The sequence below is a fragment of the Micrasema longulum genome, unplaced genomic scaffold, assembly GCF_059751315.1.
Source record: "Micrasema longulum isolate JH-2025_06_02 unplaced genomic scaffold, ASM5975131v1 h1tg002307l, whole genome shotgun sequence".
Taxonomy (NCBI): domain Eukaryota; kingdom Metazoa; phylum Arthropoda; class Insecta; order Trichoptera; family Brachycentridae; genus Micrasema; species Micrasema longulum.
The window spans coordinates 47,470-72,131 of record NW_028279459.1 but is presented as its reverse complement, the minus strand read 5'-3'; the positions used below and the strand labels follow the sequence as shown (position 1 = coordinate 72,131).

At 30.9% G+C, this 24,662-nt stretch overlaps 1 protein-coding gene across 5 annotated transcripts; it reads left to right on the top strand.

Annotated features, from left to right (window-relative positions):
• Positions 1 to 6: 6 nt before the first annotated feature.
• Positions 7 to 24,085, top strand: LOC148272528 (uncharacterized). 5 transcript variants are annotated; one of them, XM_088239936.1, is made up of 10 exons: positions 7 to 2,322; positions 4,607 to 4,670; positions 7,112 to 7,201; positions 7,703 to 7,825; positions 8,917 to 8,979; positions 10,859 to 10,924; positions 12,405 to 12,452; positions 15,215 to 15,272; positions 18,260 to 18,316; positions 20,620 to 24,085. In XM_088239936.1, exons 1-9 carry the CDS (start codon positions 2,297 to 2,299, stop codon positions 18,301 to 18,303), a joined length of 582 nt encoding a protein of 193 aa, XP_088096062.1. In that variant the 5' UTR covers positions 7 to 2,296; the 3' UTR covers positions 18,304 to 18,316; positions 20,620 to 24,085. The 5 variants fall into 5 exon arrangements, with proteins under 5 accessions (XP_088096062.1, XP_088096063.1, XP_088096061.1 ...); XM_088239937.1 differs by having other exon boundaries at positions 7,706 to 7,825; positions 18,260 to 24,085; XM_088239935.1 differs by having other exon boundaries at positions 18,260 to 24,085.
• Positions 24,086 to 24,662: the final 577 nt, after the last annotated feature.

Genomic DNA, 24,662 nt, shown 5'->3' with positions numbered 1-24,662 from the left:
GGGTACTTCTAGGGTCCTAAGGAACACTTATGCCAAAAATCAAAATGACTTCTTTTTAGGTTGATGCATACATAAGTTGCCTGTATTTTTTAATAATGGAATATAACATGGTATTGCAAACAAAGTTTTTTTATTATTGTTATGGTGCAAAAAATATTTGGTTTATATGTCCTGTAAGACTAAGAATACAGTTATAAGCGAGACACATACTAATAATCCTAATTTTGTAGTTGTAATAGCGCATCATTTGTCACATATATATCTAAGTTAATGCTGCGTCAGTAAAGAAATAATATGCAGCTTTGCATTTATTCAATAGCGCTAATCTGAAGGTTTGTGGCTTTATATTTGATATATTTAAGTGTGGCATATTTTCCCATTGGTTCTTCTATTGGATTTGTTATTTTTTTAATATTCATATTTACATACAATAAATCTGAGGTTCCACCAGAGGTTCAAGAAAAAAAATTAACATCCTAAATTAGTGATGGATCAGTATCTCATTATTAAAATTATCAATACTGGAAATTACATCTTCCTACTGATGTAAACAATGAATTCAATATATTCATTTGAATTCAATAGTTTTAAGAAAAATTCTTATAACGTATAAACATAAATGCTTCTACTATACGCATTCTTAATGTTAATATCCTATGTCATATTGACCATACATATAATATATATGTTATATTGAAGTATTTTTATGAATCTTGTCATGAAATTTAAAGGTTCAACTTATTTTTAAAAAAATCCAAAGAAATATTTCAATTGTGTATTTTTATTAATGAGCCTAGATATGGTGTGTGAGTTTTTCCATATTATATAAAGCGGTTATCTAGCTCTTAAATAAATGAAAATGTATTAGTTATATTGTGCTTTAATCAGCTTAGACCTGTATAAATAACCTAAATTCACAACTTTTTGTTGTATTTAGGGTAGGTATTTTTTTCAATTTAAAGCATAAGTTCATGATAGAAACAAAGTGCATTACAGAAATTCAGTTCTAAACAACTGTACGGCGGGAGCAAATTAGAGCATCAAATTTAAAGTGAATTATCACCATAGAGACTTTTAATATATTCTGATGTGAAAATAATAGTAAATCAACAAGCGTAAAATTTTGTTTATACGTATATTAATGTACTTAGTGTACATAATGCATCCTGTGGTTGTGGATAAAAAATTTGTGTTATTATTATAAAATGTATTTTTTAAATAACTTCCAGAGTATGACAGTGCAATTGAAGCACAATAATTAATTTTAAAGTATTATTTTGTAAGATTAAATAATTTTTGCCAAAATTAACAAATTAGTATGATGCGAATGTCTGGCATAAAAGAATATAACCACGAGTAGTATTGCGGCACATTCTGTCCTTCAATTAGTTTCGGAATTTCGCTAACCCTTATATTCCATAAATATATTATTTTATATCATGTGTTGTTCAAATTATTGGTACCATAATCTATGTCCATTTTATTTCATTACTTTTCACTTTGGCTATAAAATTGAATGAGGACTTCAGTTCTTTTTAAAACATAAACACTTAATAGAAGGATATCTCTTAAAATATAAAGAAGGCCAAATCAAGAAAAGTATCTAGTGTCATTTGTTTCAATGTTAATAGAGTAAGTGGTGATAAAAGGTGGATGAAAATGTTTTTATTTATAAAAATAAATTTATTTGCCTTAAATTGTTTATATTTGAACATTTGGCAGCACAGGTGACTATGAATCGTCGATATACTGGTAAAACTCTCTAAATGCATACAGTTTTTTCAACATATTTTGGACATGGTATATGCTTATTTATTTATTTATTTTATTAGGCTACATGCTTATGAAACCATCTTAGTTTCTTTAAATTGTTTCGATGAGTGAGATTTCCAAAAAAATAATGAATTTCACCAGGAAAAAAAATGTGTATATTGTGGGGGTTTATACATGATAACTTTGAAACTAGACCTCAGAGGATTTAAATGACATATAACTGCATTTAAAAATTGTTTTCTAAAATTTGGTCATTTAGAGCGTTTTACCAGTATATCCAAAAATATTCTACTGTTAACTAAAAAATGTATAATATCGACAACTAAAGCATGTTGGCCGGAAATATAATGATAATATCTGGTAACAACTGTCCAATTTCGGAAGACAATGCAATGGTGACGCGGCACTCAGTTGGAAAGCAGCTCCTGTGGTTACTTTGAAGTCCTATATGGGACGTATCCAGTTGACCACCTCCTTCAGTTGGTAATCACTTCGCAGCTGTCTCTTTAGCCTCTCCAGCCAGATGTTGCTGTGTGCTGTTATTGATAGGTTGGTGCTTATTAGGACTGGCACAAACAAAACATTAAAAAAAATCCAGATTGATTCAATGTACAGGATGGCCTGGCATTTGTGTTTTTTGAAATTGAAGTAAAAGTAAAACACGGTTAGCATTTGAAAACTTAAAAAAAAAACTTTTCCTATAACATGGGAAATTTAATATTACAAGGTTTTCAAAATGGTGTCCCCTTTTTTTTTTTTCATAATGTCCTTCATGGTCCACACACTCATGAAGCCTTTTTCGGACGTGCACTCTCAAGCATAACAATGGGTATATTTGCAATTTGTGCCTAAATATAAGCTCACAGGAAAAAACACAGCTGGCTAAATCAGAGGAGCATGCAGGCCAGTTAATGTTCCCTCTCAGGGGGATGAGTTGCTTGGGAAAGATTTTTCTCAAAAAGTCCATTAAAACCTCAGAGTAATAATGCGTATGCTATAAACAAGCCCAAACGTAGAAAAACCATTCTATGACTATTAAGTATTAAGTTAGCGACAGTTCGCAATAAAAAATAGGGCGGTACTCAGGTCGAGAATTGCAAAATTGATATTAATTTGCATTGTAATTACTTTTATTGTATTTATTATTGCAGGGTTATTCCAATTTATTTTTCTATAATTCTCCTATAATTATTTTATAAAACTGAAAATTCATGTGTGTTTGTATGTTTGTCTGTCACATCTCCGAAATAGCGAGTCGTAGCGGCCTGAAATTAGGACACATTCTAAATGCGATTTCTAGGTTAACGGTGCTCTTTTTTAGTCAAATTTGAATCAACCTCTACTCAATACAGACTCAAACTTTTTAACAATATATCGTAGAATACACATGTCGAGACAATAAATGCCAAAAATCAAATAAAAATATTTATCAAAATCAATTACCTGTGAAAACTGACTTCTTTAACACCTTTGACGCTCCTACTGCTGCAACCAAACATTCTGCAATTCACCATTGTCAATTTTTATTTATTGTAATGAGTAAATATCCAAGTTATTTACAAACAAAGCCAAGCACAACGACGAAAGTGTCAAAACAACTGGCCGCCACCAGAGTGAAGTTGTCGCTAACCAAAAATATGTAACGGTTTCCTTCTATGCAAAATAACGATAGGGCCCCTCTACAGCTAGCGCATTATTACTCTAAGATTAAAACCATAGTTTAGTGGTCTGTGGCCCCATCTTGTTGGAATCACACACTAGCTAGTTCCATAGCTTCGAGAGCTGGCATAAAATATCCTGGAGCATGGCCAAATAACATGCATTTACGATTGTTCCGATCATTCTCTTCCAAAAAAAAAAGTGCCGATGGTCCCTGTTCTTTATATGGCACACTTCAGTGACCCTGTATAAGTGAAGGGATATTTGGTGAAGTTCTCTGGGATTTGCTTCACTCCAGTGCAGCATATGAAATTATTGTACATTGTTATTGTAAGAGCACTTATAAGAATTATGTTTGTGTGCCCTATTTCGAGATTCAAAGTAAATATCAAATGGAAAGCCCGCTGCACAGCGCATCGGAAAAAGCTTTCCTGGTGAGTGGCACCACTGTACGTTTGCAACCGAAAACTATTGAAACTCAATAGTTTTCAGGTGCAAATTTCCCACCTGTCTTCTTCTAACGAGACTTTCTTTAAGACTGCAACCCCCCTGGTCATCATGGCGTCCTTTTAAAAAAACACAAATGTCACGCATTACCTTGTATAATGACTAAGTTTATTATTTTGTTAGTTTTAATAAATAAAACAACTAAATTATGCCTAGATTTTTTAAATCAATATCATTAACTATTGAGTTTTATCAAAAAATATCTATGAAAAACTTAAATTTTATCTGTGTAGAACTTTATTTATAGAATGGTGAAGTGTTTTTGAAAATATTTTTTTATATTCAATATAGCCTAATTATATTTTGCCATCCAAATTATTTCATCTATCCAATAGTTTTAAAAACTGTTCAGTTAGCTGTCAATATTTTATACAAAACCAAATTTTCCATCATCATATATGTAATAAATTGTACACATTTGGTGTTTTTCACTCTAACCCGAATTATTTATCTCTGAAAATGGCTTTTGAGTTAACTTACACTAGTAAAGTTAACCTAGCCTACCATTTGTTATACATACCCAAATACAGTTTTAAATGTACCAAATCAGAACTTAAAAAAAGATTAACAAGTTTAGACAAATTACTGCTAGCACACAGTCAAGTATTTTTTAAAAATAAATATGAAATTTACTTGAATAACTAATGTTTTTTTTCATGTTTTTTAGGTGCAAACTACTAGAAAATAGCGTAAATGAATTAAAAAAGGAATACAAGATAAAAGATGATCAGGCAAGTTATAATACTAAAGTATTTTAGTAAGATTACTAATAATAAGTAATTAATTTATTTTAAGAGTATTTTAATCATATAAACTTAAAAACATGAAATATTTTAAGGAATATGATTGGACCCGTGGCTAGTGCAGTAGATCAGTGATCTGAGGTTCAAACCCCACTACCACAACCAGAATTTTATGTCCTAATAGTGAATTATTTACAACTCATTAAAAATGGCCCTCAAAATAAAAATATTTGGGTCAATCTTTGGAACGTAGTGTTTAATCTTTTTTTGAAAAAAAAAAAAAATTGATAATTAGATTATTTAATAATTTGATTCATTTTCTGTTTGGAATCAGGCAAATATTAAACTGCTTGTCACTGGCCATCAAATGTAAGACAGTGACTTGAGTGTGATATTTATTGTATCGTATTTAAAAGTAGATGTTTATATGGTATGATAACTTCTAAATAATACGAGGGTTGATCCTTATGCTGTACCCCTGACCTACTATTAATACTTAAAATCAAATTCATACAATTTTATTATTTTATATAATCCGTCATGAGTTGAACACACTTCATCCACCTCCAACATTTCGTAACGGCGTTTAAGGCCATGTTGATCTTCACGCTCCCTCATAATGTCATAGGATACTGCATATTCCCCTAAAGTAACGCTTAAATCAGCATGAACTTTCTTTGGTGTAAACTCCTTTTTTGCTAATATTTTATCATGCACTTTTGGTCGTTGGCATCCATTCCAGTGCTGAGAGCGCACGTTAAGAAACAAATTTCCGCATTGTGATGTGATCAATGCAAGTTGAGATATACAAATTGAGGGGTGTTTATAATAGAAATGTAGCTTGCCATTGAATATACTTTTTTTTATTATCTTGAGAGGAAATAGGTCAAGTGTGGAGCATAGGAAACTCCCCGAGTTTTAAATTTGGCAATATCAAAGTGCAAAGATAATGAGAAATGTGTTTTTATTAGGGACATGAATAAGTTCTCGCTGTTTCCTGACAGACGGTGTTATTTAAGCCTTTTAACACCAAGCAATACTACAGCTAATTTTAACGTGAAACTCACCATTAGCCTTGAAATAATAATTTTTTTTCACAGCATTAAATAGGCCGAATTCGTGCCAAAAAGAGTATTTGCGGGGTTTTAAAAAAAAAAATATATATATAATCAAAAGAGTATTTTTACTACATTACCTTTTTCAAAAATCTGCAGCTGAAGCACATAGAATTCTTGTGGAGATTTACGGCGACCATGCTCTGCTGGAAGAAACATGCAGAGATTGGTGTCGACACATTAACAATAATGATTTAGATGTTGAACATAAAGAATGCTCTGGCGCACCGAAAAAGTTTGAAGACAAAGAATTGGAAGCATTACTCTATGAAAACTCATGTCAGATGCAAAATGAACTTGTAGAATCATTAGGAGTTAATCACGCAACAGTTGCCGAACGTTTTAAAGCATCAGGAATGATTCAACAGCACGGAAATTGGATGCCGTACAAATTGAAGCCGAGAGTCATTGAATGGCGTATTTTCATGTGTAAGTGTTTTCGCAAGTGTGAATGGCTGCTCCAATGGCAGAAAAGAAAAGGTTTTTTACACCGTATCGTAACAAGTGATGAAAAATGGATATATTACAATAACCCGAAGAGTAGAAAATCGTTGGGTAAACCCGACAACATGCACGGCAAAGCCGAATATCCATGGTTCCAAACTTATGCTCTGTATTTGGTGGGATCAGCTGAGTGCAGTGTGTGATGAGCTCCTCAAACCCAACGAAATTATCACGGGAGATCGTTTTCAACTACAATTCATGCGTTTGATCCAAGCATTGAAGGAAAAACGGCCGTAATACAAGGAGAGACACGACAAAGCAATTTTGCAGCATGACAACGCTTGGCCACATGTTGCATGGTCAGTCAAAACATACTTGGAAACGGTCAAATGGGAATCCCTTTCCCACGCCGTATTCACCGGACATTGCTCCTTCCGATTATCACTTGTTCTGATCGGTGATTCATAGCCTGGTTGAGCAGCACTTCCTTTGGCTAAATTCGTGGATAACCTCAAAAGATGAGTCGTTCTTTCTAGATGGTATTCATATGCTGCCAGAAAGATGGGAGAAAGTAGTCGCTAACAATGAACAATACTTTCAATGACATGGTTTTTACTAATTTTAAAAGTAAAACATTTATTTTCACGGAAAAACAGCGAGAACTTATTCAAGTCACACTATATTTTCTGAAAAATCTTTATTTCATTTTGAAGTCTTTTAGAAAGTTTGTATGTCATAAAATATTATAGTTTTCTGCTTAGTTTTTTTTTTTACTGTGAAAAGACCCTATTAGATTATTTTACCGTATATATAATATATTTTATAATGGTATCACAGCTTTCGAATATGAGTTTTATTATGTAATTTCAGTATATAAGGATGAAAGCTGCTTTCGACCATTTGCTAATGTCAATGAGCAGATTTCAGGATGATGCAATGAGAATTGTTCTAGTGCCGGAGGTAATATATTGCTTATTTATCTTTAACTTTTAAAATAAATAATTAACACATTTTAAATACACACATATGCCATTGAAATGCAGAAAACTAGGAAGACTGAGAAAGGCGTTGCATGACCAAATTCAATAAATACTTATATATAAATAGACATGCCAAAAGTCAAAATAATTAGCATGCGTGCGTGAGAAGATGCACGGGTAACCCATATGGGAAAACGACCTGATAATTTCTAAATTTGTTGCAACAGAGAGGGAAAACACTTTTGAGAAGGGAATATGACATTTACAGGGCTTATGACCTGTCATTGGCTGGTTTATGTGGCTACTATACTCACTGTGTAACATTCACCATTCTGCCCATGTTCTAAATTTCCATATTTCCTTCTCAAAAATGTTTTTCCTCTATGTTACAGCAAATTTTACAATGTTATAACTAAACATGTTGTTCTCTAGTCAATTGTGATGCTGAATAATTATGCGTTATATCTTTCTCATGTTTAAGAAGATGGCAGTACGTGTTATTGAGCAGCAAACACCCATTCAACACTCTGCACCCACTATCCATCTAATTCAAAATAGCCAACCGAGGGATGTTACTGGCACCCACTATGAAATCAGGCAGAATGTGAGTATATAAAATTAATTGTAACACGATTATTGCGCAAAATATTTTATTCCATGTTAGCAGGATAAAAAAGTCATTTATAATGTTACATGTATTTATTACAAAATGGCGCTATATAAATTATCCAACTATAAACTATACATTTTATTTTTGTCTTTATCAGAAATTTTACTGAAATAATGGAATAAAATAGATGTATGCGTTGTGGTAAATAAGCCACTGCACAACGGTTCCTGGCCTATAGGTGCGACAAAAATCAAAAATATTCTAAATGTATATTTTTATAACTGTAACTAATATAATTTGGGACAATAATATTTATTCAAATAAAAAAAGCAATGAAACAATTCACACACATATCGTCGGGATCATAGAACAATGATGTTGAACTTTCTTTTATATTTGATATTGAAAAAGTGATATAATAATAATAATAACAATAATAATTATGGTTTATTAACAAAAATAACAATTTCTTTATCTACTACATAAATACTTAGGTAATAGATTTCTCTGGATCATGTCTAGTCTGCCTAACTAGGTACAACATGTTTTAAGGCAGACATTTTTATGCTAAAATAAACTACTTTAATACTACCTTCTAGTTAATTAATTATACAGTTATACAATATTTATTTTTACCATTTATAATTTAAGAATGTTTTTGAGTAAATTTTCTGATTTTTCTCTACCTAAACCCAGTAACCAATTTTATACAAATTTATTTAATTAAATCCAGGTCATGGTTTTGCAATGTTTGGGTAATAAATTGAATGTTTTGGGGCTAATTTAGCGCCAATCGTTGAGATATAGTCTCACTCTCGACGATGAAATTAAAAGTACACATTTTTATGAATTCATTATATTTATAGTTTTGAACATGTTTGATGATGGGAGAAAAAAAAATCTAAAATTAAATATCTTAATTTTTGTCGTATGGGGGAAACCGCTGTGCACTGATGTAATATTTTTTAATGGTAAAATTGACAATGTGGAAGTCCATTACATATTTTTAAAAATTAATAAAATGGTCATAATATATTCTTTAATATAAATAAACCATTGTTTATTTAGATGATTAATACTTTCAGGGTCTTGTGCAGTCGGTACAATCTCTACCATCTGCACTTGAACAGCCCTCATATAATAATCAGGTGATTTTAATTGCATGAAGTGTCGCACTCCTTTTAATTTAGCAGAGTGCAAATTTTTTTTAGTAGATTATTACGAATTATTATGAAAATAAAACGTTGTTATTAGTGTCACACAATTTTTATTCTTTTACAAGAACACTACTACAGTTTCGGGAGAGCACTCCTCTCATCGACAGGTGATATAAAACTAATATAGTAACACTAATAACAAAGTTTTATTTTTATAATAATTTATAATGAAGTGTTACGAAGTGAATGCCGATTCAATTAACAATATTATTTTAGTAGGCTTACATTTTTGTAATATTTTGAGTTTGTCCAAATGTTTGTAGACAAAAGTTTAAATTTCACCCACTAGGGAGCTATTAAGGTTAACAAATTCTTCATCTCTGTCGTAATTGTTAATAACATTTTTGCATTTGCATAAATGTGATTGCGAGCAGTCTCAAGTTGTTTTTTTTTTCTTGCTAAAACAAAAAAGTTGAACAACGAGAATAACAATTGACAAGATTAGGGTTTTTTTCATATAATGTAGGCTCAATATCTTTCATGTAACCTACCTAAAAATAGCTCCTCATTTCTTCTTCATTTTAGATTTGTTGTTTTTATTTGATATCTATAATATAATATTTTATCTATTTAAGCATGCGATATATTTGGTTAATATGTATTTTTCAGTGTTCTTTTTTGTATCTCTTATTTTTTGAGAATTTTTACATGATTGCAGCCATTCCTCAATTGTGTTTATTAGATGCAAAAATATTATTTATTAAATACAAAAGAACATAAATTGAGTCAAATTTAAATGCACAGACAAAAAATAAGTTTTAAAATCCAGATAGGTACTTGCATAACATAATTGTAATATTTATGAGATACATCTGAAATCGAGCTACAATAGGCTCATTATTTTGTCATCGTTGCTTGGTTATGTTTTTAAGTTAAGAAAATGCTGTATTAAATAAAAAAGAAAATGTGTACAGTGAAACCTCTATCTATCGTTTTTAAAGGGACTTATTGAAATAAACCATGAATGCGGGAAAACAATGAATGCGGGAATAAGAGGTCAATACACAAGGAGATAAGATCGGGTAAAGATACCGCCCTGGCAATCTGCATTACCATTGGCAGGTTAAAATTCTAAAAAAGATACAAGTTTCAGGTGTAAATAAATGTATTTAAATAAAATGAGAAAGCAGAACAAAAACAAAAAAGAATATTAAAGTTTATTGCATTGGAAATAATCTTTCATCGACGTTTGTTTTTTTACTGTTTTATTCCCGTAAGTCAACATTATATTTTCGACTTTGCAAATAATATTTTTTTCGGCATCAGTTACTAAATGTGAGTAGTAGAATGTTTTTAATCTTTCGAAGATAGTGCATGCTTCTGAAAATGAAGGCACAGGCGGCGGCTCCTCTTCATTAATATCGACCTCTTCAGCTGTCTCCTTCAACCTTGCTTCACACAAGCTTTCGATAGTTTCTATTGTCGTCAAATGTAACAAAATTGTTGAAATTTGTCTGTGTATCAAGTGTTAGCCAATCATCTTCAGAAACCTTAACTTGTTCTAATTGTCATTATATCTCTCTTTCTCTCGAACGTTCTGCGCATAGAACATACACAAAATATAAAAATATGTCAAATACGCATCGTAATTCAAATGATAAATTAGGTAAAATGGTGGATAGAGAAATGATCGATGCGATAAGACAAAAACGACACATCCGGGAAAACGATTATTCGAGGAACGATAGATATAGGTTTCACTGTATATAAATTTATTAGCGCCCATGAGGATTGGATATTTGACAAGTTGATATTAATAAAATAAATGTGTTGAAAGCGTGTATATTTTACAATTTCTCTTTTATTTTAGTTTCCATATCGGCCTAGTAATCATCATCAGCAATTTGTAAACCAACCATCATTAAATGGACTACAGGTATTTATTACTAAATCTGTTAATAAAATGGTACATGAAGGTCGAGACTGCTTAGTAGCTGTCTAGGTTTTCTGATTACAGGCATTTTAACTAAAAAATTATAAAACACAAGATAATATATTTACTGTGATAATTTAGAGTCCACATAAATTATTAGTTTATGTTTAGCTGACAAGAGAGGTTTAGTTTGATTTTTTTAACAAAAAGCTTTAATATCTGAATTGAAATAATAGAGATGAAGTGTTGAATTACCGAGGCATTAAATACATTAAAACATTTTTTTTTGTGTTCACAATTTCAGCATCATTTTTTACATTTTCACTCAGTAGTGGCCTAAGAGTAATAACCAGCCAATGGCTAATAGAGTTGCACATACAGATAAAAACCATTCTATGATTATTAACCACAAAGTTAGTTACAGATTACATATATGCCATAGGTACTCGGGTATAGAATTGCAAACGCAAACCGAAACTGTCAGCTACACGTTTGTTGTTAAATTAATAATCAATCTGAAAACCCTACCACAAACTTGGAACGCTTTAATTTTGTTCTATGCAATGGAGCTAAAGGATTTCTCTATCTAAATTATTACTCTGAGGTAGTGGCTATATTTCACCATCAATAAAAATTTAGACACCTTAAATTTTTGGTTTTATTTTATCTCAATAAAGCTATTATTATGTCGGGTGTAATGGTCATCGCGTTTGCCTACCATGCAAGAGGTCTCAGGTTCGATTCTCCACATGGTTGATATGAAATATTTATTTAAAAGAGTGTTTATACGCTAGAATATTTCATAGTCCCTGGACTGGTGCCTGAAGCGTAAGACTGATCATCTTACCTTCATGCAACAAAATGGCATCAAGATTCGTGATGATGTTTTATTTAAATTTTAAATGATCATGAACAAAGTTCAAAATTTAACCGAATCGTGATGTATTAGGTGTGTGGCCAAGACAATGAACCGTTTTCGCGGGAATTTAAATTATACATTTTAAAATATTTTTCATGCTACTAATAAGACAAAAAAAAAAAATTTTTGCCCGACAATATTAATACAAAATAGTTTTAAAAAAAGTTATGTTTCCCTATTAACAGTGTATAGTGTTAATTATGTAGTGTTGAAGATAAATATTACTAAAACAACAATGATCTTTCCGATATGCAGTAGTAAAATAATAGGAAACTTTTATGTATCATGACAAAAAAAAAAACTAAAATCAACCGCATGTTCACACTCCATTTTAATAATTATAATGTCCCTATTTTCCTACTCACCTCTGAATATAATATTATGTTCTACTATAATATTAATCCACAAATATACTTTTTGGTTTTCTGCTTTAAATACAAAACTTAATAAAAAATTAAGATTCCTCTCTGTACCATAAAGGATTACATTTTAATTAGTAACACCCGGTTTCTCAACAGTGTTCATGTTATTTTGTATTTACAGTGATATATTTTTTTGTTGTAGACAAGACCCACACAAAATACACAGATGGGCCTTCAAAATTTTACTCAGGTAATGTTATTTTACAAAAATTATGCTATGCAGAATGCACAAATTTCTATCACTGTATCGGGTGTTTCTCTGAATGCATTATATTGAAACCAGGGGCCGGCACTCTGTATAGGTAGGGTAGCCAGATTTAGAAAAAACAAATTCAACATTTTCAGCGGGAAGATACTTCCACATTTGAATACTGGTATCTAATAAGCGCCCAAGTACCATAAAAATTATAAATTTATTTTCTGTACAAACAAGGTGTGTTGAGAAAATAACTGGAATTTCCTTTTTTTTTAAAATTATTTATTCGTCTACATTAATTTTGTCGCCTTCAAAATAGTCCATTAGATATTATGCACTTGTGCCAGCGCTTCTTCCAATCCTCCAAATACTTCTTAAACTCGATCTTTGGGATAGCCTGTAACTCTTTCAGCGATAGGGTTTTAATGTCATCTATGCTTGTAAAACGACAACCATTTAAGGTTCTCTTTATTTTTGGAAATAGGAAAAATTCACACGGAGCCATGTCTGGCGAATATGGTGGCTGGGGCATCGTTACAGTATTGTTTTTGGCCAAAAATTCACAAACTAGCAATGAAGTGTGAGCTGGTGCATTATCGTGGTGCAAAAGCCATGAATTGTTTTGCCACGAATCCAGGCGTTTTTTTCAGATTGCTTTACGCAAACGGCGTTGAACTTGTAGGTAGTACTCCTTATTGACCGTTTGACCTCAAGGCAAGAATTCATGATGCACTATGCCATTAAAATCGAAGAACTCTGTGAGCATCACCTTCTTGTTCGACTGCACTTGTCGAGTCTTTTTCAGTCTTGGCATCCAGAATGCCTCCACTGGGACGATTGAGCCTTAGTTTCGACGTCATATCTGTAAACCCATGTTTCGTCACCTGTTATAACATGTTTCAGTAATTCTGCATCGTTGACTTCATTTAGTGACACCTGAGCAACTTCCATTTGCCGCTGTTTTTGTTCAAATTCAACAATTTTGGAACAAATTTTGCTGCCTCGCGTTTGATACCCAAAACATTTGAAAAAATTTCATGGCATGAGCCAATCGATATGCCAACATCATCAGTGACTTCTCTGTTTGTGATTCGGCGATCGTTCATAACCATTTCATTAACTTTTTTCACGTTTTCATAGATTGTTGATGTGCTGGGGCGTCCGGGTCGTTTGTCATCTTCACCGTCTTCACGGACATCTTGGAAACGCTTACACCACTCGCAAACTCTTGTTTTACTCATAGCAGACTCACCACAGGCCTTTGTTAACATTTCACACACTTTGTTACACTTTATTTAATTTTTTAATAAAATTTGATACAAATTCTTTAATCCATTTTTTTTAACAAATGAAAATCGCCAAACTCATAAAATCACATCTTACCTTAGCGGCTGCCACAGGCAAAGTAAATAATGAATACAGCTGAAATTTTTTGCATACTTCAGGTGCATGTATACCAACATAATAAAAAAATATGACAATCGGACTCTCCGAACCTGCAAAACTTTAAAATTCCTGTTATTTTCTGAACTCACCTCGTATATGCTGGTACCAATGACCTAAAAAAGTATTGTTTGCCAATGCTCTCTAAAAAATTACTGAAAAGCTATAATGTTGATAAAATACTCCATTGTAAATCTCCGCAACCCCCACCTATCTATTTTACTATTCCAACCTATCTTAATAAAACTCCATTCACTTTTAAACTCTTCTCCCCTTCTAAATACACTATCTTTTCAGCATTTTTATTTTTGGGCGAGAGTTTTTTTTAGATCTAAGTTTGTTGCAACAGAGAGGGAAAACATTTTTGAGAAGGAAATATGGAAGTCTAGGCATTTACAGGGCTTATGGCCTGTCATTGGTTGGTTTAAGTGGCCACTTTACATACTGTGTAACATTCACCATTCAAGCTATGTTTAAACATCTACATTTCCTCTACTCTTCCATCTGTTGACTTTTGTGAAGTAAAAGAGTTGAAATCATCTGGCTGAACCAATTCTCAGCCAGATGAATCTCACCCACATGATAAAGGTTTCAGCACTTTTACTCCACAAAAGTCAACAGATGGAAGAGTTGAGGAAATGTGGATGTTTAAACATAGGCAGAATGGTGAATGTTACACAGTGTGTAAAGTGGTCACTTAAACCGGCCAATGATAGGTCATAAGCACTGTGAATGTCTAGACTACCATATTCCCTTCTTAAAAATATTTTCCTCTGTTGCAACAAATTTCAATCTAAAAACTCCCTAGGGAGAAAGTCCAGACTGTCTACAAACGCTTGGACGTACTTAAAACATTGTAGAGGATTTTTTAGATTACGATCCCTAGAATAATTTACATGACATAAACATAAATAGATATAAGTTGTTATTCTAACTTATGAGTCAAAATCAAATTTAATTCAATAGTTTAATTTTAATAATTAGTTTAGAAGTTTCTAGAGGCTCAATGTGATTATTATAGGCTCCCCCTTTCCAACAGAAGACTGTACAAGGGCATGATAAACAATTTATCTAGTGTTAGGATGAACATAACTAGTCAAACTTTTGTAAACATAGGTCAAATATCTTCAGTTTGTTAACATTTTTTTCAATATGATTAGTCCATTGAAATTGACAGTCGCCACTATTCATAGATAAATTAAATAAAGGATATAAAGGAGTCTTCATCTTGGTCTTGCAGAAACATTATGCCCAAATATTTTATGCACCTTTTAGATTCCATTTTTATAAATAAATACTTATGTCTCTTCTAGGTGATGCATAACCACAATCTAGAGAAAGTATTTCCATCTCAGCATTCATACAATAATAGTAAGTATCAACAAATAAGCAGTTTATTAAAATACAATATTTGTGGAGTGTTAAAAGTGTTCATTAGTATGTGCAATAATTCAGTAGAATCTCCAATAAATAGAAGAATCAAAGATGTTCAAACATAGACAGAATGATAATTTAAACCAGCCAAGTGATCACTTAAACCAGCCAAAGCTTAGACTTCAATATTCCCTTCTCAAAAAGTTGAAATTATTTTTTTTAAATAACTAAAAAAACTTGCCCCCAAGTAAAGTTGAGTTTGCAAAATCTCACTCGTTAAAAGGTCATATGGTTATCGTTAGACTTGAAAAAGGGTATGTAGGTTGTAGAGAACGAAATGACATTACAATTTTGTAAGTTACAAAGACTGCAGTCAGTAGGCATAAAAAAATTAAAGAAAAGTAGATTACCCAACAGTAACAGTCTGGAAGCTGTCCAATTCAATTTATACTTTTAAATACTATTTAATATCATTAAAAAATCATAATACCTTTATTTCTTATGTCAACATATACATTTCTTGCTATAAAACACGCCAAAAAACTATTTTGAGATATGCTTGACAAACATAATATGCATTCGAACTAAATGAATAATTATGAGTACTTTCTGATCCCCAACTCATTTTGAGGAAAATCTGACATAGGTCACTTCTAGCATTGAACTGACCTGAGCGTCCAAGAAATAAACCTATTTCAGAAATTATTTTGCCATCTAGTATATCCGAGGCATTTTCCTAGGTGTTTCCAATAGAAATTAATAAACGTGCCAATTCTTTTACTTCATACAAGTCAACAGGTAGAATAATGAGGAAGTTCAGTGCTACTGTAAATTAGATAAAAAAAATGTTTTCTTACACGTGGTTGGAGAAATTAGAGTATCTAATTGTAGGTTTCTCAAAAATGTATGAAAAATTTGATTAACTACTTCGCAATGCCACAGGTTTAGGTGACCACATGTTTGCAATAGGCAATAAATAGAGACCGGAAAACAGCGGTGTTAATACTTGTGAAAAGCGGGGTTATTTTTTAAAACTGGTGGTGTTATTTTTTAGAACGAATTTGAGTACACGGGTTGATAATAAAAGTCAAAGGCGTTGTTGAGTGCGTTAAAAATATTTATTTTACAATAATACAACATTAAAAACACTGAATATAAACTACATATTATAAACCGACTAGTAATATATTTTTTCAAAAACTGAATACAAAAAAATTAGCAAATATTACATAAAATGCGGAATATATGTGTGTTAAATGCACCCGCCAAAGATGGTCACCCAAAACCACCTTCAACGTCTCAAAAACAAATTTATTTTTTGTTTTGTAAAACTTCTTTCACTTTGCAAACTCTGTCGGCAGCTACACTTCCGAGATATTTCTCCCTTAATTATGGTTGGATAATTTATATAGCGCCATTTAGTAAAAATCGCCTCAAGGGCGCTGAAATGTTTTTGTGCACAGCAAATCTCCAGCACCTGAAAAAAAAACAATTGTAAACTGAGAAAGGAAAACTGTATTTTCGACAATTTTTTAAGTCTACTTTCAAATGTTCAAATTCGGCGTTAATCTTGAAATTATAATAGTGTTTGTAAAAGTTGTGGCTTTGGAAATTGTTTTGATCAGTAAGTTTACGAAACAAATTCACTGCGTACTATAAAAATTACAGGTTAAATGAATGTCGTATTTTTACCACTTTATAAATATGTGTCAAAAATAGTTAGGTTATCAAAATCGGGAAAATAACATTATAAATAAATGTTTTGCTCAGAATAAAGTAAATAATTAATAAATCAAATACCTTGCATATATTTGTCAATCCAGGCTCTACATGCAGATCATCGAGTTTTTCCGAAGGTATGTTGGCTTTGACAAAGGTTTCAGTCGTGTCTTTAGCCAATTCCATAATAGCGTCCTATCTTCTGGTTACATCTTTTATTTATAAGATTGTTTTGAAATGCAAGCTGAATTCTTTTCGTCATTTTTCCTATGTTTCACACCATGAATATGTTTTTCACAAGAATCCTTTCATTCCCAAGATATCGTCATATTCAGCAGAATCGGCACATACAATTTGACTGTTACGAAAACAAATGGCCTCCAATTCGAATCAAGCCAAGATTCCATAGAATGACGCAGATAAACGAGTGTGAAGTTATCAACTTAAAATATTCTTCGAAATATTTTATGGCTGTTCAAAGTTTGCTAAGCTTGTTATTTTACAAAAACACCGAATTTCGCATTATTTTCAAAAAACACCGAATTTTGCGTTATTTTTAATAAACACAAAATTTCGCATTATTCGCATAAAAATGCCAAATTTTGCGTTAATAAATTATAGCGTTGTTATGGCAACCGGTAACAGATTTCTGGTTTCTGGGTTAGCCATGTTTTTTTGACATTTAGCGGGTATAAATTATAATTGTATGGGGTTCAATTTTTAAATGTCAGAAACAAAACAAACTGTCATTCCTACAAACTAATCTGATCATAGAATGCCTGCAATTTAGCAGTTCGTATAATAAACATCAGTAAACCCCTTAATGGTCTTCGGTAATATGTTTTTACTACTTGCTAAAAGAAATCATTGAATATAATGATTTCTTATAATCATTGAATATAATGATGTATGTACACATATAAGTATTGAAAAAATAATTTCAAATTTCCCCAGAGTATTGCCCTATAAAGTGAAAACCCCATGTTTTCTTTGCTTCTTGCCTTTTTAAATTTTATTTTTAAGGACTATTGACTAATTGTGTTACATCATCTCTCTAGTGTAACGGGGTTAATTTATAAAGATAGTAATACGGCCCCTAATCGGCAAGTAAATATAAAACTGGAAGCAATCATAAAAAAATGGACCTATTGCTTTATTTGTGTAATGCGACAACATCAAACGGGGGCCTCCGATTTAATGAATAATATAATCAATTATAATATTCACATCAAAATGATTTACTGACACATGTATTTTTTTTTTAGGTCTACCCCAACAGCAGAGAACTAATGCAGATGGGTACATCTAATTACTACATTATAGTTAGTTATATTATATTTCTAGTTAGGTTTTTTATAATTTTAGTGGTAGCCTTTAGAAAACATTTATGCGATTTACTACTGTTTTTTTATTGCAATATTTTCATAACATGTTGATTATGGTGAAACTTTTTTTTTATAACCATTTTCATAATTTTTCAGCAGAGATGATTTTCTGTTTTGGATATACAAGAAACCAATATTAAATATAAAATAATATTATTAAATACCTTCATAAAATAAATGGGTAGAGATTCATTTTGTGCACTTCAAATATCTAAGATATGTATTATTTTTGTCGGACTCATGGTGTAGAGGTCAGCGCGTTTGCCTACCATGCGAGAGGTCTCTGGTTCGATTCCCGACATGGTTGAAATGAAATATTTATTTGAAAGGGTGTTTTCACATCAGAATATTTCATCCTCCCTGGACTGGTACCTGAAGCGTAAGACTGATCATCTTACCTTCATGTAATAAAAAATGATCAAGATACAATGCGATTGGTGTACCAATGCAGTGCCCTATGCACCATTAGGTGCGGAAAGGGAATGTTGTTGTTGTTTTATTATTTAAATAGAAAAACACATTATGAAAATGTCTTAGTCTGTTTTTGAAACCAAACCATGCAATTGTCCGTTTTTGAAACCAATAGAACTGCAAGTGTCCATTTTTAAAGGATATTTACTATGGTCAAAATTCATAAAATAATGATCAAGGGGGGTTTATGATCAGTATATAAAAATATATTTTTTTATACTTTTACTACACAGCAACACTCCTAAACTCTAAAAACGACAAAGACACTCCCACTTCACAATATTTTGATAAAATCCTTTTGGACCTAAAACTAGAGATAACAGAAACCATTCACTATTTTTATACATAACTGTGGTATTTAATTTGGGATAGACTTTCACCACAGCACAGCAGCTACAGTGGTTTAAAAATGAAGTTTCCGATAATCAGCATATTGATATAAGTATACAGTAAAACCCCTGTTTTACGTTTTTCAAGGGAGCAACAAAAAAAGTGTAAAACTGAGGAAAACTTTCAAGTGAGGAAATGAAAAATGAAATTTCTTTCAAATATAATTGTACTAGATTATACTAAATATACTGCAGAAAAATTATAAGAAATGTCACGATTGGGGATTATTCATATTAACCAATGATATAATTAAAAATATTTTGTATTTTTTTAAACAAAACTGCAATGTGTTATTTTTTATTGAATTAAAAAAAATACATGCATAAATAATTTTATCTAGGTTACTAAACCTTAAAAACATGAAAAAAAAAATTTGAATTTGCATAAAATGCCTATAACGATTTTTTCCCTAAATACTGTGAAATTTTATTAATATCACTTATTAGTATGGCACCACAAAATTTCCACTGTCTTTTACATCGCGGACTGTTTCACACTTTTATGATAACTGTTTAAACTATCTGCTTTTCACATTATGTGTGTATAACCTCAAATAATATTTATATTGCCATTTTTTTAAACTTTCTGCATCTTAATTTATTGATGTAAAGACTTTATTTATCCTAAACATTCGTCAACTGCATGTCACTATTTAGTAAAACATCAAAATTAGACACTTAAACAAAATGGTCAATTACACTGCACCCACTTTGAATTTAGTTTGAGACAATAATTTACACATTTTTTTATTTACCTCGATTTTATTCTCCATTCACGCGGCGGCGTGCAGTTCGTCATTTGACAGATCGAATGAGTTATAAAAAATTCGGCGTAAAACCGTAATTATGAAAAACGTAAAAGACGTTAATTGGGGGGAAAATTAAATGAGAATGTATGCAAAAAATGGGCCCTAAATATTTCGGTGTAAAAAGCGGGAAAACGTAAAAACGAGGAACGTAAAAGAGAGGTTTTACTGTATTTAATTTGTTCCTTTCATATTTAGTTGTTTCTTATTTTACATTAGTATATTTGTAAGTTTTTTTTTGTGTATTGAAATGTACCACAAAGATTTTGGCACCCACAAGTACACTGTTTACCTGCCATGTTAACAGAAATTATATTTTTTCTCATTAACCTATAATAGTTGTAATAATTTCTTGACTGGTCATAATACACATTTTTTTCATTTAAATAATTTTACGTGGTTTCTATTTATCTAAGTACCAAATAATAAAACAGTTTTGTACTATTTTTTATGATTGGTTTATGCATGTCGAACGCTGATTTATGATATGGTTTATTTAATTCATTGGGCATCAGTCTCAATAACATTCACACTATTCCAATTTACCACTGATCACTTGATTGTCTTGTTTCAGTTTTTCCTGTTAAAACAAAGGCGTTCTCTTTTTAAACTGTTATACTTATAAAATAATTTAACCGATGAATGTTAAAAGGTTCCTAAATGTATTATTTAAAAAACAGGGATAATTTTAATAAAACATTTTATTTCTTTCAGCATGAGCATTTTAAGATTCTTTTTAACACTAATTTATATATAATTAAATAAATATTTTTTAAGTATTAAAAATAGTTCCCACATTACACATTGATAAAGGCAGATCCAATAAAAAAAATATATTACCTATTAAACATAGTCAATTTTAATCTTCAACTTGTGTCTATTTTTCTTATTCTGTGCATTCTATATCGTCTTTTAATTTCTATTTATCAAATCATTTTCTTATTTTAATTAATTGCTAAAGGTTCTATAAATTAATAATAGTGCCCTCATATTCTCTCATAGAAATTGGATCTCCTGGAATTAGGAAACTTAGATACTTCAACAGAATTCACATTTTTTTGGCTATCACTGATTCCAACTAAGAATTAAATCTGAGGTCAACATCTTCACTGAAGACTCTTTTCTTGGCACTTTTTACAATAATCTCTCTTTTGGCATGTATTTAGATTTTTTGTAAATCAAACCAAAGTCTCTGTTATGTGAATGTCCACGTACAGAAATATGATGAACATTAAAAAAAATGAAACAACCTGCATCAACCAGAGCTCGGAACATTCTTATTATTGTATGATTTGATATTGCCTGCAAGCATCCGAATATAAGTTAAGTTCTACCACCGTATCCGGTATCTCAGTTGGGATGTCTGTGTAATTTACTGAACTTTTCTCACGCAGTTTGGAGGTTTTAGTATATTCAACTCTTCATTTTTAATTGTTTTGCTAACCTTGGTCACTGTTTCTTCAATAAACTGCATATTTTTAGTCTTTAAGTATAACCAGGACACATATTGTATACTCATAAAATGTTTATTATCTCAAAATAGACATTATTTTTTAACCTTAGCGTACTGTGAATCGAGTGTTTAAGGCAATTTAAGTGTACGACTTAGATACTTAACTCAAAAGCTAAATTTATAGTAGCGATTTTATATGACACAATATGTTTTTAGTGTAATTTTTATTCGAAAAATAAAGATAATACTTTCAAAATGGCATTAACACCAAACCGTTACAATTGTAAGATAATAATTTTTATTTTAACATTCATTGATTCAATTATTAAGACAGTTTGTAACTAAATCTGTGTTTTTGTAAATAATACGGGGTCCCACTGAGGAAACTGCACAGAGTTTTCAAATAAGAGATAGGTGCTTAGTCTTTTTTTTTATTTATGACAAAACATTGTGTCAATACTTAGAATTAAGAATAGTCCAGAAGGAGCGTAGAATCATATTTGAATACATTGGACTGTGTCCAAAAAACCCCCCACTTTTGCCGGGCGCATGCGTGAAGTCGCCGCATAATGTTTCCAGATTGCGAAAAATATAATCCTAACACAAATGTAAGATAATTATATTTAAAAAGCTATTTGTTAATTTCTCTAAAATTTTATTGTACACTCGAAAACATTGATTGACACAACAGAGTAGAAAAGTAAAGGGTCATTTAAAAGAGTAATTTAATTAATGAAATTAACTTTGAACTTTAAAAATAAAATAAATTATATTTTACATAAAATGAATATTTTAATGTCATCTTAAATAATATTTGATGTTTTAAAGATAATGTCAGTCAAATGTCCACCACGGCGTTGTTAATCTGAGAGGTCCAATTTTCATTAGCTCTCTAATTGGATGGTAAAAAAATTGACTACCCTGGCAACACTAACAAAATATCAATTTTGTGTTCTTTGACAATCTGACTAATTACATTTTTAAGTAATGCGTTTGCTACTCACACATGCATTTGCTACTTACACATGAAATGTGATCCCATCCTGTTTCTTTAAGATACCAGTAGTATTTCTACACTTTTAAACGACACAACACAGCATAGTTAAATTCAAATCGGGAGTTGCGTATTGAGCGACGTCTACAAAAAAAACTACGTTTAGTCGCCTTCTGTTTGATGGGCGTATGTGGTTTTTGGACTATTCTTAATTCTATGTGTCAATATTATGTTTTTTGGTTAAAAGTTGAAAAACATGGAAAGTGTTCCATTTTAAAACTTAAATGAAAAATATTTTTCACTAACTTTTGTCATAAATAAATTAATCGAATTTGACTGAGTACTTACTGTTTCCCCAACTGGCTCTGCAGATAAAAAGTTTGTAAAAATATTTATAATGGGAGTTGGATACTATAATAAAAAATAAAAGTTACAAGAATGCATTTTACAAACATTGCTTGTAAAAATAATTTGAAATATTTTAATAATTCAACTTAAGCTGAACAAGATGGAACAGTGGTTCTAAACACCAAAAATGTTTTGGTGATTTGCAAATTTCAGTATTGTCAATGTCTAGTGATTATTACAACTTTCGATTACTTATTGCAAATTGTGTTTGCAAGCTTGCAATGCTGAAAGGTATAAATAGTTTATGTATGCATATATGTAAATGTATATTTCCATATTCTTAAAATATTATGTAAAAGTGGTACATATTGCATTTTTGAGTGTATTTATTTGAAAATAATTGCAAAATATTCATAATATAAAATAAATGTTTAAAACAGTGTGTCACTCAAATGTTGCCCAATTTAAAGTTTAATATTTCTTTACGAAATATTGGGTAACTATTTTTACTACATTATTTAAGATAATAAGGTAATTTTAAATAGATTTAATTTTGCTGTTTGGTAAAAATAGCTGATTACAAAATAATAGTTGTAATAATAAATGTTGACAAATTACAACTCATGTTTAAAATATCGCCACTGGGAATTTTTTTTTTTTTGAGTAAACAAATGTAATAAAACGAGTTCTCCGATTTTTATTATCAGTTCATTGAGAGTACGAGGAGATAGCGTAAAGCTTCACCTTTTTGCAGACACAAATCTTTAGTACCACATTTTGTAGATTTATACACCGTGAGAGTCGGCAGACAGGATAGAATGCCACTTTAGTCTATCTTTGCATACATACCCCACTTTCTCCACCATATATCTTCTGCACGCATGACGATTAAAGTGTTTATTTAATGTTTAGTTTGATAATAAATACATTATTATAGTTTTAAACTTATTCTTTATTTGAAATCATGGTGTAGGACCATGTTTAGTCTGTCAAAAATTAATAAAAAATAATTGAAAGGGCGGCTGTTCTTATGGTTTTCCTTTATGAGTAATAATTAAAAACAGCAGTACTGAAATATAATGTCTTGACCTAGTAATAATTACAACACAAGCTACTTTTTTCTGTTTTCTACTCTTTTTTTTTTTTGACAGACTTGTTTTTTTTTTACCTAGTTTTAATTATTCCCTTATAAAAAATAGGATAATATAATATTTTGAAATTAAAATTACCAATTGAAGCTTGAAATATTTTTGTTTTATTTTTAAAATATCCCATTTTTTTATTTATTTATTTATTTATTTATTCACACTTATTATCAAATATCATTTACCACTTGAGATCACGATGTACCTACACAAGAGTACTTATATATGCAATACTCATCCAAGAAGACGAGAATTTATTTAGCATTTTCTCTTAATACAGTGTGTTCAAATATTTAATAGCCTGTGTCAGTGCCTGTCAGTGAACCTAAATAGTACCCCTCCATACGCATATCTACGCATTAAAAGTGACAAAAATTATATCCCACCGAGCAATTTTAAATAAAATTTTAATCATTCTGAGGTTGGCACTTCGAATTAAATTCCGACATAACTGTCAGTTTTGAAAATGAACACCTAGATGCACAGATAATGTGGTTAGATTCTGCCCTATAAGATCACCTAGGAGTAAAAATGTTGCCACTATAAAGAATAAATTTGGTTATTATATTATTTACATCTATCTATCTATACCAATTGCTCGGTATATAAATACAGACAAAAGTTCAGCATACCGCTTGGTAATTGTCAAAAGTCATATAAAAATTATGTTCAAGCGG